At 44.6% G+C, this 18,543-nt stretch overlaps 1 protein-coding gene across 2 annotated transcripts; it reads left to right on the top strand.

Moving 5' to 3' along the window:
* Positions 1-61: 61 nt before the first annotated feature.
* Positions 62-16,594, top strand: ARPC1A (actin related protein 2/3 complex subunit 1A). Of its 2 annotated transcripts, none has more exons than XM_027656498.1 (10): positions 62-189; positions 3,569-3,650; positions 4,497-4,601; positions 7,086-7,308; positions 8,931-9,038; positions 12,198-12,410; positions 13,593-13,668; positions 13,868-14,061; positions 15,012-15,102; positions 16,192-16,594. In XM_027656498.1, the coding sequence occupies exons 2-10, from the start codon at positions 3,587-3,589 to the stop codon at positions 16,228-16,230; spliced, it is 1,113 nt and encodes a 370-aa protein (XP_027512299.1). In that variant the 5' UTR covers positions 62-189; positions 3,569-3,586; the 3' UTR covers positions 16,231-16,594. The 2 variants fall into 2 exon arrangements, with proteins under 2 accessions (XP_027512299.1, XP_027512298.1); XM_027656497.1 differs by having other exon boundaries at positions 80-189; positions 3,546-3,650.
* Positions 16,595-18,543: the final 1,949 nt, after the last annotated feature.

Below are 18,543 nucleotides of genomic sequence, written 5' to 3' on the forward strand. Positions count from 1 at the left end.
CCCCTCCCTGAGGGGCCGCGCAGGCGCCGCCCCGCCCTTTGTGTGTGAGGGGCGGGGGCGGCGCGTGCGCGCTGCGCGTTTCCTGCCGCCCGTGTCAGAGCCGGGCCCCCTCGGCCTCTCCCGCCGCCGGAGCGGAGTCGCGTTGACTGCCCAGAGTCCGCGAGTCCCGCTCCGCCCCCGCCGCCCCAGGTGAGCCCCTGCCCCGCCAGGGACGGCCGGGGGGAGCCGGCGAGCCCGCCGGGCTGAGGGGATGGCAGGGGGTGGGAGTGGGGGGGCGGGGAGGAGGCGCCGCAGCATCACTGCCCCGAGGGGCTGGGGACGCCCTTGCTGAGGGGGAGGCGGTGGGCACCGCGCAGCGCTGCGCCCTGAGGGGCCGGGCAGGGGCAGCGCCGGCTGTGCTCTCTCATATCCCCCGCCGTGCCCCCCATATCCCCCGCCGTGCCCCCCATATCCCTCCCTGTGCCCCCCCCACCTCTGCCGTGCCCCCCCCATTGCCCAGTCCGTGTCCCACCATATCTCTCGCCGTGCCCACCCCTATCCACCCCGTGCCCCCTCATATCCCTCACCGTGCCCCCCCCTAGCTCCTGTCGTGATCCCCCATATCCCCCCAGGGCCCCCCTGTATTCCTGGCCGTGCCCCCCCAGCTCCTGCCGTGCCCCCTGCGCTGGCAGGGCCGCAGCTCCTGATCCGTCCCCATCCCGGTGCCCTGTGTCAGGAGATGCCCTGGAGGAGTCACCCCCTTGGGAAAGCTGCGCTGAGTGGCTTGGAAGGGAATGACAGTGAAAGGGGGCTGTCCTTAATCACAGGGGCTTTTGGAAGTGATGTAGGTGCTCTGAGAATGGGCAGGGATTAAAAAGATCCCTTCCCCTCTCTGTCTCTCTCTGTCACACACACACCTTCCATCTCCACTTCCAAGTCTTCATCCTGGCTGGTTGCTTCTCCAGGGATGGCCTTGGACCTCATGTTTCTCACCCCATGGAGAAATGACAGCAGCTGAGCCCTGTATTTCCCAACCTTGATCCTTTCAGTCCTTATACTGAAAGAACTCCTGCTGTACAAAGGTGGAAGATTCCCCATTTTTAAAAAAAACCGTTGAAACTCAAGGCCAGTTACTTTGTATTTGGGGAAAAAGCTGAGGGAGAGCTGCACTAAATACCTGACTAACAAAGTCCTCATAACATCGTCTTCCCTGTGTGAGATTCTGAGGTTGGCTGACAGGAAGGCATTGAGGTTATTAATTTATCATAAGGCCAGTGGCATTTTCCCTGCTGAAATAGGAGTTTGATTTTTGTCTTTGTATTGGTAAGGAAGAAATGCTACTGGAAAACTTCAATAAGATTTATCTCCCCTAAGGAAATAGCACTGCACCTATCAGGGGACAGAAATAGCAGTGCTTTTTGAGGTTATCATCACTCTTGGGTTTTATGGGTTTGTTACCAAACCAAAATGGAAAACGGTGACTTGTACCAAGTTATGGAGCTCAGGAAACTCAGTCAATGGGAAGGGATGGATCATACAGGTTTGGGCCTGTTTTGGGAACAGCTGAGTAAAAATATCTGGACTAGAAGTTAGGATGGGACCATATTTTATATGCAGTGCAAATCTGTGGAAAAAAAAAAATACCAGGATTGTGTTAGAAAGTGTTTCAAAATAGCTGCATTCCTTGGGGAGGGGAGGTTGGGTATTTTTACGTTTTATTTCGGAAAGAGAAGCAAGGGCTGAGCATTCCTCGTTGGTGGAACAGCTCTTGAACTTTTCCTGTATATGGAAATGTGCTGCTACCGAATGTTGGCATGAGCTAAAGCAAGATCTTGGAAAAAGCACTTTGCAGTTGTGTTTTGCTTATATTCACACGTGGAATCTCAAATGATGGATGTCCAGGGTCAGAGGTAACTCAGATTAAGTCAACATTTTCACATTAACCAAAAAAAAAAAAAATTAAAATTATTTATTTTGCTTGGGACTGCATATATTTAATAACTTCGTTTGATTGATAGAATGTGGTTATTAGAAGAACCATGAAACTCATGCTGGTTAAAATTGTGAACTGGATTTAAAGCTTGTGTAGTTAAGCTGTATTTGAGGTACATTTGCAATGCAACCGTCATTTGCATTTCTTTAGAATAACAGTGCTTGATTTCCTAAAACAAAGAAAATTAAATAAGATGAAAAGTCTCTCCGGTTATTCCTAAAAAAACCCTAAAACAATGAAATCAAATAAAAAAATCTTTCCAGTTCCTTGCATTGGTGAAACACAGTCTCCCCTCTGCCCCAAGATTCAGCACTGTCAGGACATTTGTTGAATTTGGTGGTGTTGTAGTAATTGCTAAAGCTCCGTAAGAATTTACTCATCCTTCTTTCACTCCTGAGTTTCTGTTGGATTGCCTTCATTTCCTGTTTGCTTCCAAATTCCTACCTTGTCCTGAAGTCTCCACCCTCTGCTAACATGGCCTTACTTGGGTGTGTTGTAATTTCAGGCTCTCATGGGTGTGGATGTCTTGGAATGACATCATGGAGATGGTTCTTTTCCAATGTGTGTGTGGGGGTAAAACCACTTTGATCCATCAGCCAGTGATAAATTGCTATGAAAATTAGTGGAATATAGGGAAAGAATTGACAAATCCAAGTTGGATGTATTGAACTGTGCACATTATTATTATTACAGGTGACCTTGAGTTTTTATGATATTACCTTCCATCCATTTATGCTGCCCTTGGTTAATACAGGACATAGGATACAATAGTTTAGATATTAAAATATTAAAAATATTTTAAACAACTTTGTATTTCTGGCTGGATGTGCCTCCAATTGCAGATGTTCAGGACTGACTCTTGTAACAGCCATTAATTGAAGAAAAACTAGGTCTTTAGCCTTTTTTAAAACAAAATACTCACAGACTGCAATGATTCAGCTTGTTCTTTTAGTGTTTGAGTCTCATGGGGGCAAAAGCCTGACTATCAAATAGTTTAGTGCTAGAATTAATTTGAAGAAATTACTAATTAGTTAATTACTAATCTTAATAATTTTTCCCTAGGATACGTATAAATGGCTTTATCAAATAATACATCAGCAGATCACAGTTACACATCAGTTTAACCTCCTGAAAGAAGATTTTGTTGTAGTGCTGCCTGTGAGCCTGGGTACATGTTCAGGGTTTTTAATCAGTTTGCTGAGCTATGTCCTAGATATTTATTTTTTTGATTATTCTATTTCCACAGTAAAATTAGGAGGTTTATTAGATTTCTTGAGAACCTGCTCCCTCGTCTGTGAGGATACACTAAGAAGCAAGTGCCTGTGGCTCTCTGGGCAATTGCAATTAGCTAAAGTAAGCAGGACAATTAATATTCATTGTCCTACCAAAGCTATCAGGGTGTGTGACACAGGCAGCTCATGAGTAAATTAACATATTTACTGAGTAAGTTGTGATCTCCTGCAAGGGAATTGCAACACTGCACTGAAAGGTCCTTGGTAAATGTTGAAGTTGATCTTTATTTTAATAATTCTCTCATTTTGAAGTGTTCTGTTTTCCATTTTACACCTTTCAGCCCTTTCACTTTTTACAACATAGGAATCCCTTGTACTCGGAATGTCTCTGCATCAGTTTCTGCTGGAGCCCATCACCTGCCATGCCTGGAACAGAGACCGTACTCGTGAGTAATGGCTCTGCTTTCATTCTTAATTTATTTTTTTTTTCAATTGCTGTTCCCTCTTGGCTGTCAGTTTGGGGTCTTGCAATGTTCTGGGTCGTGTTTAGGGGAGGTGTGGTCAGATACATAGTTCCACGTGTTAATTGTTCCATTTATGGTCCAAAAAGCACTCGTCCCCCAAAGCTGAGCTTTTCTAAACTCATTGCTGGAGCTCTGGCATCGGAGCAAACTGAGTCTTCCAGGTGTTCCAGGAAGCTTTGCCTCTTGCTCTGCACCTCATGAGGTTGACCTGACCCTCTCTAACCCTCTGTTTCCATACCCCAAATCAGCCCTTTCTTTTAATAGTTCAGTTTTCTACTATGTGAATTTTTATGTTCCAAATATGTTGCCTTTCTGTGCAGAATACTCATGACCGTGGTATGTATACCAATATCTTTCAAAGTGGCAGAGAGCAGGGTCAGATTGCATATTTGGAAGAAATTGTTCCCTGTGAGGGTGGGGAGGCCCTGGCACAGGTTACCCAGAGAAGCTGTGGCTGCCCCATCCCTGGAGGTGTCCAAGGCCAGATTGGATGGGACTTGGAGCAGCCTGGAATAGTGGAAGGTGTCCCTGCCCATGGCAGGGGCTTGGAATGAGGTGGGCTTGAAGTCCCTTACAACCCAGGCCTTTCTATGTCCATAATTATTTGAGATTTTCCAGGGTTATTGGCCCTTTGTTTACAAAGCCCATGTAATGCCCTCAAATTTGAGAACAGAGGGTTTAGGTGAGAAAGTCTTTTCAGATAAAGCATTGTGATTTGTAATTAAGAAGCCTTCAGTACTATAGGACTGTTTTGTTTCCTTTTTCCAGAGATTGCCATTAGCCCTAATAACCATGAAGTCCACATCTACAAGAAGAGTGGGAACCAGTGGGTAAAGGCTCACGAGCTGAAAGAACACAATGGACACATCACAGGTGAGACTGTGCTGAGCCAGACATGGAGTTTTCCCACCCCCCCTGTTTTCCCCAGTTGAGGCTGAACAGGAAATCTGCAAGTGTTGAGTAAATAGATCTTTTTATAGGTTGGCATTCCCACTTACAGAGAGCCTTGCAGCATTTTTCTGGACTGCATGCAGTGAATGTTAGGAAGAAAAGCCCTATCTCATTTCCAGACATTTCAGTGGAGTAACTGAGCCCTTTTTGCTTGTCTATTGCTTATTTTTCATCCATCATGACATAATGAGAACACATTTTCAGTGTACTGAAGTAATCTGGTTGTGTCACAGTGATACATGCTGCTCCCTTTCAAGTGCTAGTACTAAAATTTCATCAAGTATACGGCTGTAACAGTGGTTTATGGTTCCCAGCAGCAATAAATATCCTTTTTTAGGGACTGTATAAACATTTGAAGTGGTCAATCCTGGACTGATGACAGGCTATCAGTGAGCACATTTACTGCAGGCCCAGAATATCTGTAGATCCTCAATGAGAATTAAGAGGAGCTGCCACGATGAGTCACAAGGTGTTATTTTAAAAAATGTGATTATCCTGTGGCAGTCTTTTTTATTACTGGGGTTTTTTTCCATGGTGATACTTATATGAAGGCTTTATTCTTTAAGGACATGAAAATAATTAATACAAGCACTTGCCCAAAGCAGCAATATCCTTTATTCTGTTCTCAGCTCACTAATGGGCAGGAATATCTCCCCAACAGCATTTTTCAGGAATTTTATTCAATTTTTTTCAGTTCTTGCTGTCCAGGTGCACAACTGTCTGTGCTGCTTTGTGAAGTCACTTGGGCTGAATTTACAAGCAACACGCTGTTCCCCAAAGACATTTCTCTCCATTTTACTTGTTCCTGTTGATGTTAGAAGGCAAATGCACATGACTTGGGAAAAGAGCTCTCCCTGCCTGGTGCATACCTTTGGAATTCTAAGTGCTGTGGTTGTGAAGAGTGGAGTTAAGCTGTGGTTACACACAGGAGATCAACTGATCAAACTGTTTGTAACCTCTGACAGGAGTGAGTCAGCTGCTGCCACTCCAGCTCCTGCTCACGAGGGACAAAGTCCTTCTCTTGACTCAGATTTGTGGGGAGCTGCCTCTGCTCACTTACAGGAAGAGCTTTAATTACTCTAATTGCTTCGTTTTCTGCTAAGCTAAAAAGCTGAACTTGCCATGGGTCAGAACAGCACCAGTGCTGGTGCAGGGGAGGTGGTGGGCAAGAGAAGAGAGGCAGGATGGTCCCTCTTACAAAACCAGCATTAGGGCTCGTGTAACTGTGGTTCCAGACCACCAGCCTCTTCAAAATGGAACCTTTTAAGCATAAACCTGTTTGGTTTAGTACAAATTCTTCTCATAGCTTTTATCCCATTTTCAGTTTATGAGCTTAGGGGGTGCTTTCAATCCTGAACGTGGTAATGGAAAAGCACTGACATAAAATTTGTGGCAGGAGAGTTGAGGGTTGCACTCTGCATCTCAAAGAAGGTTACTAGAGAAAAGATGAAAAATAATGTTCCTGTAAGACTTTCCAGTTGAGAACATCCTTCATTGCCTAGGAGGGGAAAGAAGCAACAGCAGCATTATCAAGGGCTTTGTTTTATTCCTTGAATTGTTATTTTTGCTTGGGTAAACCTTTCTTTCTCGTGGCACAGCTTAAATAGTCTTGGAAACAATGTAAGGATTGTGTCAGTACACAAAGATTTATAACTTTTAACAAAAAAACCCTCCCTGTTATCTAAACTTTAGATCATGGCTGCAGTATGGCAGCAAGGAGATGACTTTGTAAGAAGTTGTGCTGTTTTAGAATTGCTGAGTTTCAGCTGTTGGGCCAGATCGTGCAGAAGTCAGAGGTGTGGAGGGTGCTGAGGACGGGCCTTGGCCAGTCTGCAGAGCTCCACCTGTTGGCCAACCTCAGAGAGGGTTTAGCGGGAAATTCCCGCTGGGATCCGGGAATTCGGGATCTGCAATTTCGGTGAAAGCTGGAGGGAGAAATGGGTATCCCTAACAGTTTAAAATGGCTCCTGAAGAATAAGTGAAAAAGGGGAATAACAGAACAGTAACTGTCTCAGTAATAACTACCTCAGTGATCAGTTCACCAGGAGCTGTAGTGACAGGACAAGGCATAACGGGTTCGAACTGAAAGAGGGGAAATTTGGATTAGATATTTGGAAAAAATTGTTCCCTGTGAGGGTGGGGAGGCCCTGGCACAGATTGCCCAGAGAAGCTGTGGCTGCCCCATCCCAGGAAATGTCCAAGGCCAGGTTGGACAGGGCTTGGAGCAGCCTGGAATAGTGGAAGGTGTCCCTGCCCGTGGCAGGGGGTGGCATAAAATGAGCTTTAAGGTCCCTTCCAACCTAAACCGTTCTACGACAGAGGGCTGTGAGGCGATCTCTGTTTGCCTTGCTGTGAAGCAAACAGCATAAAGGGAGAGGTTCATTCCTGGGAGCTCTTTCCTTGCAGGCATTGACTGGGCTCCCAAGAGCGACCGCATCGTGACGTGCGGCGCCGACCGCAACGCCTACGTGTGGAGCCAGAAGGACGGCGTGTGGAAACCCACCCTGGTGATCCTGAGGATCAACCGCGCCGCCACCTTCGTCAAGTGGTCTCCCCTGGAGAACAAATTCGCTGTGGGCAGTGGAGCTCGGCTTATATCCGTGTGCTACTTCGAATCTGAGAACGACTGGTGAGCTGTTTAATTTCTGTTTATACCTGCAAGGTCTGCACGGGAAGGCTGAAGCCTGGAGTTCAGCTGTGGTAACGGGGCTACTGTTTTACTAATTTCTAAAATCTTCGGGGAATGTAGAGGGATGGCATTTTTCCATTTTGGAGAAAATCTTCCCTCTCTTTTTTACTCTGGTGTGCCACCTAAAAGCCTTTGACTTCACTTGTTTGCAGGTGATACATGTTGGCATGGATCTGTTCTGTCTGACTGCCATAAACATATGCTGCTTTTCTAAAAGAATTTATGCAGATTAAAAGTCTATTAACTACACCTGTATGGTTGAAAAGAGAGAAATGTTTCCTTCCCCCACCTCGCTCCAGAATGAATGAAGAAACTTCCACTTGAGTCTTTCTTCCATTTACATTATTTTCTTGTTCCATGTCATTAAAGAGTTTGACTCAGTCACATCTCCAGGGTGGTCTGTTAGAAGATGTTCGAGCTTGTCATTGACCTGTTCTGTATTTTGTCATGTGCTCACATCACAGTTTATAGATTTCTGTCACAAATATTTCCACCATTAACATTTTTTTCTCACTGGCATCTAAACTTAGTGCTTCTGGTCTTCTCCCTTTGGAGCTGCACGTGTTGGGAGCTACATTTGCTGTATCATCTGTAGGTGAAATCACTGTGGGGAGCATCTCTAACTTTGAGCTGCATAAACAGGCACAAAAACACAAGTGTCCTGTGTCCAGTCTGCCATGTGGAGATGAAAAACAGTGACACCATCTGCAAAATACATTTTAAAGATTGTTTTGGATTTTTCTGCTTTCCAGCATGTTCAGTTATCAATATTTTTTCTGCTTCAGTTGTCTGCAGAAGAATCACAAACCCATATGTTAAAGAAAAACAATGTGATCCTTAAAACTGGTGCTTGATGGAAGTAAAATCAAGGAAAAAGCACCATCATCCCAGAGGCCATCAAGTGAATAACAGATTTCATTACTATTTTGTAAATAGTTCAGATAAACTAAATCTGCTGAGGCGTATTTAGGCCAATATTGATGCATTCAGCAGCAGGACCACTTTGCACTGCACTGCAGATAATTGAGACGAATGCACTGGTCACATCATTGGCAGTTCCTCCATTTACTTGGTTTGTTTTATAGTTATTGTGTTATTAAACAGTAGAAAAGTCAATAGGCAAGAGATGTGACTGTAAAACTCACTGGAAGGAGCTGGAGAGGACTCGTACTTGGTGATCCATGAAAACAGGGCTGCTGAGCTCAGTGTCACAGTCACAGCTGACCTCGTGTTCATGGGGTGTGAGGGACCAGCAATTCCTGGGCAAAATTCACATTAAGGAGCTCCATCTGATGCATGATAAGAATTAGTTGGAAGGGGCACAGTACTCAGGTGAGGAGATACATATTTAACAAGTTTGTTCATAGTGCTTTAAATTTTAATCAAGATAACCATCTAAAGTTCACAGATTGCACAAGGGGATGTGAAAGATTTGGGCGTGATGTGTTTTCCAAAATGTTAGTCATTGGCAAGGAGTGATCTTTTTGAGGAGTACTTGGGGGAGTCAGGTAAAATATGTTCATATACATTTTACACATCTTTCTTTTTTTTTATTATTTTAGGTGGGTGAGCAAACACATTAAAAAGCCCATTCGTTCCACTGTCCTTAGCCTGGACTGGCACCCCAACAATGTTCTGTTGGCTGCAGGATCCTGTGACTTCAAGTGCAGGTGAGAGAAACTAAAGCATCTGTGTGTAATTTGGGTTTCTGGATCAAGTCAGCAGCTTGAGCATCTTGATCAGGCATTTGCTGTTAGAATAAAAGGTGGCTCATTGCATGCTCTGCTTGGTACCAAAATAAAATACCCAGCTTGAGAAACGTTGGCTTTGGTGCTACTGCCTGCTGACTTTGGACTGCCAACATGGATCTGCTGAGGGACACCCTTCCAAAGGCCTTATCCCACCTTTTTCATCCCTGAGTCAGTAGTTCTCTCCCCTTTCCCTGTGCTGACCATAACGTTCTCACAGCCCTGTGAGGAGAGCAGGGTCAAGGAATTGATCCACCTGCAACTCAGTGCAATAAAACACATTCTCTGAAGAGCATTTAAAAAATAAAAAAAGGCTGTTAAAACCAGATTGACTTGAGAGATGGATGGGGCAGACTTTCAAACTGATGGTGAAATTCCAGCATGAGGGATGGGTCCTGCAGGCTGCTCTGAGGGAGGGATTGGGGTCACTGCAGGGAAGTTGCATGGGGAGCTGTCTGCAGTGCCTGGCTTTAATTCACATTGACTTAATCACTTGTACCTTGGATGATAATGAAAGCTTCTTTTCTTAAATTCTTTATGTAATAGGGCAATTTTTAAGCTTCAAAGTGTGTACTAAAAATGACTAAGGAAGAGTGGGAAGTGGAGGTGGGACTGACTATTACATTCCTTATTTCAGAATGAAACCCTCACATCTAAACCCTATCCTTTGAAACTTTTTTATGTAAGGAACAATGACAAATGGAAGCTGGGAAGGAGAGTTGTCTCCCTTCCCTGCCTTATCTCATTTTCATTAGATAAACTATATATATTCACTTCCTTTCACAAAAAATATGATGTGAGACGTACTCACTCATCTTCCAGAAGCAGCTGCTTTTCACATGTGGAAATCTTCTCATGTGTGTTCAGAAAGGATCTTGAGACTTTGACATTAAGTCACCTGAAATATATTATGTGTGTTTATATATTTATATTACCTTGGACTTGAGCTTTTTCGAGTGCTTGTTATGGACATTGCATCCCTGGTTATCTCCTTTTCCCTGTTTGGTTGAAAGTTAGATTCACATAGTTTTTCTGTTCAGTGTGATTTTTTTTTTTTTAAAAATATATTTTCTGGAAGAAAATGGTGTGGTTCAGTTGGTTTCCTAGGAACATTCTCTAGAAGACTTGCTTAGTCTTTTATTTCCCATCAGAAAACTCACTCTGTCCTGCACCTCATTTCTCTGAAAATGGGCTATAGTTTGAAAAAAAAAGACCCAGGTCTTGGTTTAAGACATTTGGGAAACTTTCTGCTCTTCCTTAACATTGTACTTCAGGATGATTCATTAAAAAATTTTGCTGTTTTTCTCATAGAAATCTCCATATAGAAATGTTAAAGAAAGAAAGAGTAGTGGAGATTGGTACTGGGTTTGTTTCTTCCCCAAAACCAAGAGAAACTGTTCTCTTGGGTAAAGAGTACAGACATCTAGAATTCCCCTTCTAGGGAGTGTTCACTTCCATATTAAAGATAATAAAGATACCTGGCTCTGAAGTATTCACCTGTTGTGATGAAAATTATGGAATGGATCTGCCAGAGCCACTGCTAACTAACAAGAGCCAGTTGGGGGACATGTTGGGAAAAGATTGGAGGGCAGGAGGCTGCAAGTTGATGGAAATTCAGCAGAGTTTTTTGGTGGTTGGCCCAGATAGATGAACTCCCCTTCCATTTATCTTTAAAATAAATAAAAAAAAAAATATATATAGCTAATAGCACTGCATAGGTGTGAATTTTATATTCTTGCTGGAACAACGTTGCTGTGGGAATAAAAGTCATTTCCCAGTGTTCTTTTCAAGGCTGGGGCCTTCAAGAAGATTTAAAAGAGAGGGAGACTTCAGTGAGGGAAAAGACTTATTTTTATTTTAACTAACAGTTAAATTTGAGGTCTTTCACTACTTAGGAATGATTTTCCTGCCTTGTGTCAAAGGCTATTGCTTTAAACATCTTGTCCTATTTCCATACATTAGGAGAACCATCCTTTTAGATGGCTCTATAAAATCAAGTTTTTTGAAGGATTATAATTAGATTATATTTAAACTGATAGAGCCAAATATAAATTCATACTTAATTCCCTGAAAATCTGTACCTAATATAGCTGCAGTTATGATACCCTTATCATTCCAAATGAGCAGCTCTATTGGAATTAGCTGAATATAGGTACCTTTGGAAGTGCTTACCCCACACATGTAAAACATTTAAAAAAACAGGGAGGGGGGAGCTACGTTTCCTTAAACTCACTGTAAAATAATTCCTTTTTGTGTGTGACTGCAACCATGAGTATTTGATCAGATACTTTCATTTATACCGAGTTTTTCCCTCTGCTAGTAGTGTGGTGTAGCTCTCTTGCTCCTCCTGCTCAATGGACTCTAATCCCACGTTGGTGACGTCCCAGTAAATTCCATGGTAACCCTCAGGAACACCATATTGTGGCACGTCTGAATCATGCAGAAGGAATTCGATGAAAGGGGGAGGCTTTCTATTTAAACATATCTTGAAAATTGTAGTGCTGGGGAAAAAAAAAAAAACCAACAAACCTATAAAAACATTGTGGTATTTCAGGTTTTTGAGACTTTTTTTTTTTTTCAATAACGAGCAGGAAGAAGGTGGCTCAGAGCCCCTTTGCAGGCATCAGAACATCGGGTTTCTTTCTTTGAAGTCCTGCTGAAATGTGAATGTTCCTAAAAAGTGGGTAATTTTGTAGGTGTTTGTATTAGCTTCTAATTACACACTGCTGTTCCTGGGTGTTCTCTAGCTGAGGGATTGACTCTGGAGAGCTGTTAGCGCCGCAAAAGGATGAAAGGGAAATCTTGGCACGGTGGAAAATGCCCTGACAAACGTGTGGTTTTGTGCCATCTTCTGGAAAAAAAGAAGAGGGGTACAGGAACAGCGTTTATGAAAAACCTGTGTGCTTTTACACCCTTTCTCTCCCCACACTGAAGCTTCCAGGCCTGTTTAAAGATACCATAATATTTTATTCAGGGGGAATCCAACACATCCCTCCGCTTCTGACGCGAAAAGCACCCGGAGCTCCCAGGAGGTTTGTTCCCTCTTTGTTCACACTGGAATCTTTCTTGTTTTATTTGCAGGGTGTTTTCCGCCTACATTAAGGAAGTGGATGAAAAACCAGCCAGTACTCCCTGGGGCTCCAAAATGCCTTTTGGGCAGCTGATGTCGGAGTTTGGGGGAGCGGGAAGCGGGGGGTGGGTGCACAGCGTGAGCTTCTCTGCCAGCGGGAACCGCCTGGCCTGGGTCAGCCACGACAGCACCGTGTCGGTGGCCGATGCCTCCAAAAACATGATGTAAGTACCCTCTTGCTGTTCCTCATCAGCTGTTGGACTTGATGACCTTAAAGGTCTCTTCCAACCCTAACGATTCCGTGATTCTCTGTGGGATATCATATCTTTGTCTCACGAGGGCTGTGACTGCTGCTGCCATTTTTGCTACTCTGGATTCCAGGAGTCCTTTTGAGGCTCGTTTAAGGTTGATACTTAAGAATTTCAATTACATACTCTAAAATTCTTAGAAGAATTCTTCAGTGAGGGCATAGCCAGTTTACTTTGAGTGGGGGGGGAAAGCATTTGAAAAGAAGAAATTGCATTCCACTCTATGTGGAAATATACAGAGAACTTCAGGGGAAACAATATTTTCTTGTAAGTGGATTCAAGAGAGTCCAGAAACATGCTCACTCCATAAGTAATAAGACCCTATCCCCAGCCAAGATCTGGAAAATAAGTTGTTCATTTCATAAAATACGAATTCCAACCACTGTCCTTAAGGTTCTGCTGAGGCAAGGTTTCAACTTCCAGTCTTGCACCTTCCAATCCAACAAAATATGTAATGAACAGTTCCTCCTCCTGCTCGTCCTCTTGATCTGCATAACTTTGCAGTGTCCATGGCTTTCCAACCAAGAAGGAAGAGATTCTCCATATGTTTTGGCAGCGGAGATCTCTGGGGATCATCCAGGCACTGCTGGGATTCATTTTGAATTGTGGTTCTGATGGCTACAGTTATATCAGTACCTGACAGGGGATATCAGTCATTATAAAGTGTTTCAGAATTGTTTTCTCACTCGTCTTTTAATCACAAAAGCTGACTTAATTGAACATCAAGGCTTTTTCCCACTGAAGAGATGTCAAACATTAAAACTTCAAGTGCTTTTAATATGCAAATGAAGTTAATAACTTCATCAGTCTGAACATTTTTGGGAGCATTCCTTTTAAACTCTTGCCCCTGTTTGCACACAATATTGGCAACTTCCCCCTTTCACCTGAAACACTTCATTTTGTTACAGATCCTCCAGGACACTTTCATTAGCTTTAAAACTTCTTGTTAAAAATTACAACCCTCTGGAGTCACCACAGGACAACTGAGCCACGCTGGCTTTTCCAGTAATCCTTGTGTGGGAACCATGTCTATTTTTTTGTTAGAGCCAAAAACGAGAGGTTTCAACGAATTCCTGTAACAAATGTTCTTGTGTTCAGGGTTTCACAGCTGAAAACAGAGTTCCTCCCACTCCTGAGCGTGTCGTTTGTCTCTGAGAACAGCGTGGTGGCAGCTGTAAGTGTCGGTTATTTTCTGCTTTTAGAGTGTTGTCGTGTTTTGGAGGGGGAGAAACACCATCTTTTACCCAGCTAATAATAAATAAGCTCTTCCCTGGTGTCAGTCTCTGCATTCTGCAGCCAGAAGCAGCAGCAGCGCCCGGTGGGGACGGGCAGGTTGTGCCTCCTGACAAGGCTTCCGTGGTGTTTGGTTGCAGGGCCATGACTGCTGCCCCATGCTCTTTAACTGTGACGACCGTGGCCTGCTGACCTTCGTTTCCAAACTAGACATTCCAAAACAGAGCATCCAGCGCAACATTTCCGCCATGGAACGCTTCCGGAACATGGATAAAAGAGCCACCACGGAAGATCGCAACACGACCCTGGAGACGCTGCACCAAAACAGTATAACGTGAGTGCCCTGCTGCCAGGGCCAGGGGAGGGAATGCTCTCCACCTCATTTTGGTTTCCCAGGATGTTCTGCAAACCTGTGAGAGCTCGGGGTTGCTCTACCAGGAGGGTTTAGCCAGTATCCCCTTTTCCTTGTAGTCTTTCCCTAACACACCTGCCTGTTTGTAGGACGTGCGTGGAAGCTGGGGTTAATCATTGACATGGTGTGCGTGCTTCTCCTGTTTGCTCGTGACTGATGTGTTCTGTAACCTGGACACAGCTTATCTTATCAAATGTGTGGATGGTTCCCAAGAGGCTGGTGGCACTGTGCAAAATCTAGTCAGCAAAATCCACCTCAAACAGGAATTCACATCCCAGCTTTCTGTTTAACATATTATTGCCACGTGTATTTAGTTATTATGTATTACTGTTTTCAAACTGAAAGAGAGGAAATTTAAGTTAGATAGATGGAGAAAATTCTTCCCTGTGAAGGTGCTGAGGCAGATTGCCCAGAGAAGCTGCGGCTGCCCCATCCCTGGAAGTGTCCAAGGTCAGGCTGGACAGGGCTTAGAGCAGCCTGGACTAGTGGAAGGTGTCCCTGCCCATGGCAAGGGGTGGAGCTTTAAGGTCCCTTCCAGACCAAACCATTCCATGATTCTGTTGATCAAAATGACTGATCCAAGTTAATTGAGTAAAGTATCCCTGCATTTAAAAAAAGCACGAGATCCCAGAGGATGCTGGGCAGTTCATGTTAATGCAAGCAAAACATTTTGGCTGCAGCCACCAGGCCATGAAAGAGCTCTCAGCATCCTTTTCTTGGCTTATTTTTCCGAGGCATTTGACCAAAAATCTGGTGTAAGCTCTGGTATACTCATGTCTCCATCTGAAGGAGTAGGAGTAGAATTCAACCCAAATTTCCCAGGTTTCTGGCTCTCTGTAATGGGTGTTAGAGCTCTCACTCTCTGTTTGCAGCCAAGTGTCTATTTATGAGATAGACAAACGGGATTGTCGGAAATTCTGCACCACTGGCATCGATGGAGCAATGACCATCTGGGATTTCAAGGTAAAAACAGGCTTTTACTACTGTGTTTATGTGAACTAGCTAGGGTGGGGTGGGTTTTTTTTGATCTCTAACATCCACTCCTGGGGCTCAGCCCTAAGGCAGGTTTCATTAGCAGCAGGAAATCCTGACAGCAATATTCAAGACCATTAGTGAACTCTGTAAGAAAAGCAGATCCAAGAATCAGCATAAATGCAGATGCACTTCATTTAGCAGATGGTGCTTATGCAGACTTAATTTTTTAATGGAATTACTTAATGTCCCTGTAGGAATTCCCACCAATTCTTTTCTTCTCCGACCTCAGCCACAGTTGGGCTGGAATGTTCACTGGTATGACATAGCCCATTGCCTCTTCCTGCTCCCATCCCATGGGACTCTGCTCCCTGTTCTGCTGCAGAAGATGGTCCTGGCCTCTCAGAATTAACTTACCAAAGTAGTAAGAAGTTGCCTCAAAGAATTGGAAAATACAATAAAGATCCTAAAAGGATTTAATAATGCTTGAGCTTGCTTTGCTGAGGCCCAGCCGACAGAGGTCTCTGCTGGCCTTCCCAAAACTCCTGGGATCTGGCTTAGGAAAAGAATGGGTTGTCTGTGTTCTGTGATGCCAGAAAGTTCTGGAGGAGCCAGAGAAGAGATTGAGGTGATCTATAAGGTGCTTTAGTGCAGCTTCAGGTCTGTATCACTAGTTTATATATGCCTGAGTTTGAAAGGAATGACTGTTGTGGTCTCTGGCTCTTGAACTAGGAAGAAATTCTTTCCTTTACGAAGAAATCCTTCCCTGTGAGGGTGGGGAGACCCTGGCACAGGTTGCCCAGAGAAGCTGTGGCTTCTCCATCCCTGGAAGTGTCCAAGGCCAGGCTGGATGGGGCTTGGAGCAACCTGGGATAGTGGAAGGTGTCCCTGCCCATGGCAGGGGGGTGGAACAAGATGGTCTTTTAAGGTCCTTTCCAACCCAAACCATTCCATGAATCTATGAATATAAGTCTGATCTCAAGGATTGGGTTTTTTACTTGTTTTTCTCAGCATTTACACCGAGTTATTTAACACAAGTTACTGCAGCTGATAGTGATTAAGATTTTTCTCTCTTTCAAGACCTTGGAGTCCTCCATTCAAGGGCTACGAATCATGTAAAGATGGATTTCCATGATCTAGCAGGACAAACTGCCTGACAGAATGCAGCTCCCACATCTGCACAAATCCGAAAAGGGAGGAGGAGGAAGGTGAAATATTTGGAAACACTGAGAAAATACGGCTTGGCAGATTTTCTTTTGAATCTAAATTTGGTGAATTGTGTTGGTTTCAAAATCAGCTGTGATTGTTCCTTTTTTTTTTTGTTTTGTTTTGTTTTGGTTGGTTGTTTCATTCCATTCTTTACCAAAGCTGCTCCTTAAGTAGTTTATTGCAGGAAGTTGTGAATCACTAACTTAAAAGGGGAATTTTATGTAAATTGTCTGCTAGAAATAATAATAATAATAATAAAAAAGAGAAAAACCGGTTCTTTGTTTTGCTGCTCATTGGTGGCGATTAAAAAAGGGATGTTAAGGGAATTAATTGGGAGAGAGAGGGAGTGGGAAAACCCTACACTGATATTTTATGGCCTTAAAACAAGCAAAGTTCATCTTAACTGAAAGTTTCTCAGAGTTGACAGAGTAAGACCTGGAGTTCTGATGATCTGGATGTCAAGGTTCAGATGAGCTTCTTCCTGGGAAATTGTTCCCTTGAGGTGATGATTTTGGAGGATGAATGATGTTATCCTACTGCCCTTAATTCTGCCTGCCTTGTGTTTAATCCATAATAACAGCAAATTAACCTGAATGTCTTTTTTTTATTGTCTGCTCAGTGGGCCACAGTTTTTTCCAAAGGCGAACGACCAGAATTATTTGTGGTTCCCTTTTGGGATTGGTACCAGACCTGCTCCCAGTGCAGTGCCTGGGGGATGAGGCAAAGGGCTGTGTGTGGAAAGTGAGGCAAAAATCTGCTGAGCCACATCTTGGGAAGACAAATGAAAAGCAAATGAGTGTGTGAGTCAGTGAAGCTGCACAGGCCTGGCTGTTGTGCAGAGCTGAGTGCTTGGCCTGTAAGATCCTGTGTTTGTAGTGACTGGTGGGGAATGGAGCATCTGAGAGGTGTCACTGTGGTCTGGCTTCAGTGCAGGGCCTTTGTCTCCAGGAACCTTTTACAGTTCAGCTCTGAGCCTCGGGAGCTCACAGAGGCATTTGCACATAACTTATTTTACTCACAGATCTGGTTCTTCCCCCCTGCGTTGCCTTGAGGCCGGGACAGGCTGTGCTCTGAGGGGATTAGCTGGCTCATGGCATTGCTTTACAAGGTTCAAGACTCGTTTCTGTTGAAAATGCAGAAGTGTGTTTAAAAAGAACCCCAATGACTACATTTACCACTTCCTCTGGAACCAGAGTTGCTTCATACCCTGCTCGTTTCTCAGCTGGGGGTGGCTGAAAGGGGAGAGTGGAAGATCAGCTCACAAAGTGACAACTCCTGTCCTCCACTGCAGAGCTGGATCTCAGGTGCTGTGCTGCCTGCACAGAACTGACTGGTTTTCCAGTTCCTTCTGGTTTCCTTGTGTCTCCCACCTTCCTCCCTTGGCAGTCAGGTGTGGCTTTGCACTTTCCTCTCCCTTCGAAACATAAAATAATGAGTGTTTAACCTCTGCTCGTCTTGCAGTCTGGGGATCTGGTGTGTAGGATGGCTGGGGTGGGTGGGGTTTGTCAGCTGGGACACAGGGATAATGGAGTTTAGTGTTCCCTGGAGCAGAGTGACCCTGGAGCACGGATTTGGCTTTGTCTATCTCTGTATGGACTATTAGATGTTTGTCTCACAGACAGCAATGATTTTGTTTCTGGAGTCACTTCGAAAGATTGGTGGTTAATGTCCAAAAAGTATTAAAAAAAAGGATTCTAAAATACGTGGTCCAAGTAACATAAAAAAGGGTGGAAAAATCACCTAATGAGAGAGGGGAGAAAATAGATCTCAGTGTTTTGTGCCTGGGGCTGAGAAGGGACCCTGCCCTCACTGCACTGCTGCTGTCCCAGTCCTGCAGAGCCACTCGGGAAGAGGTGAGTCCATCCCCCTGCTCAGGGAGGGAAGGGGTGAGAAACTGAAACCCATCTCTCTTTCTCAGCACTTCCAGCAGGAGCTGAGCTACCCTGCCCGGCCGGGAACGGGATAAAAATGGGTTGCTCTGAAGCAGGAGGGAAAAAACTCGAGGGGTGGATGGCTGGTGGGCGGGGGCACAGGCTCGGTGACCCAGCCTGGGCTGGGGTCCCAGTGGGATCCGTGGGATGCAGGAACCGGCAGCAGCTGCTCCGAGGGCGGCCGGATCCCGGCTCCGCGGGGTCCTGCGGATCTCCCCGGCCGTGGGAGGCGATGCCGATGGAGTCTCGCCCCGGGTGGGCTCCAGACGCAGCTGTTCCCTGCTCCAGGCCA

This window comes from Corapipo altera, unplaced genomic scaffold (genome assembly GCF_003945725.1).
Source record: "Corapipo altera isolate COAL_440 unplaced genomic scaffold, ASM394572v1 104, whole genome shotgun sequence".
Classification (NCBI taxonomy): domain Eukaryota; kingdom Metazoa; phylum Chordata; class Aves; order Passeriformes; family Pipridae; genus Corapipo; species Corapipo altera.

What these genes read in the sequence shown, in the direction of transcription:
- ARPC1A (XM_027656498.1), top strand. Translation starts at nt 3,587, where the DNA reads ATGTCTCTGCATCAGTTTCTGCTGGAGCCCATCACCTGCCATGCCTGG. An exon ending in CTGGAACAGAGACCGTACTC is followed by an intron (nt 3,651 to 4,496) that starts GTGAGTAATGGC and finishes TCCTTTTTCCAG; the next exon opens with AGATTGCCATTAGCCCTAAT. An exon ending in CTGCACCAAAACAGTATAAC is followed by an intron (nt 14,062 to 15,011) that starts GTGAGTGCCCTG and finishes CTCTGTTTGCAG; the next exon opens with CCAAGTGTCTATTTATGAGA.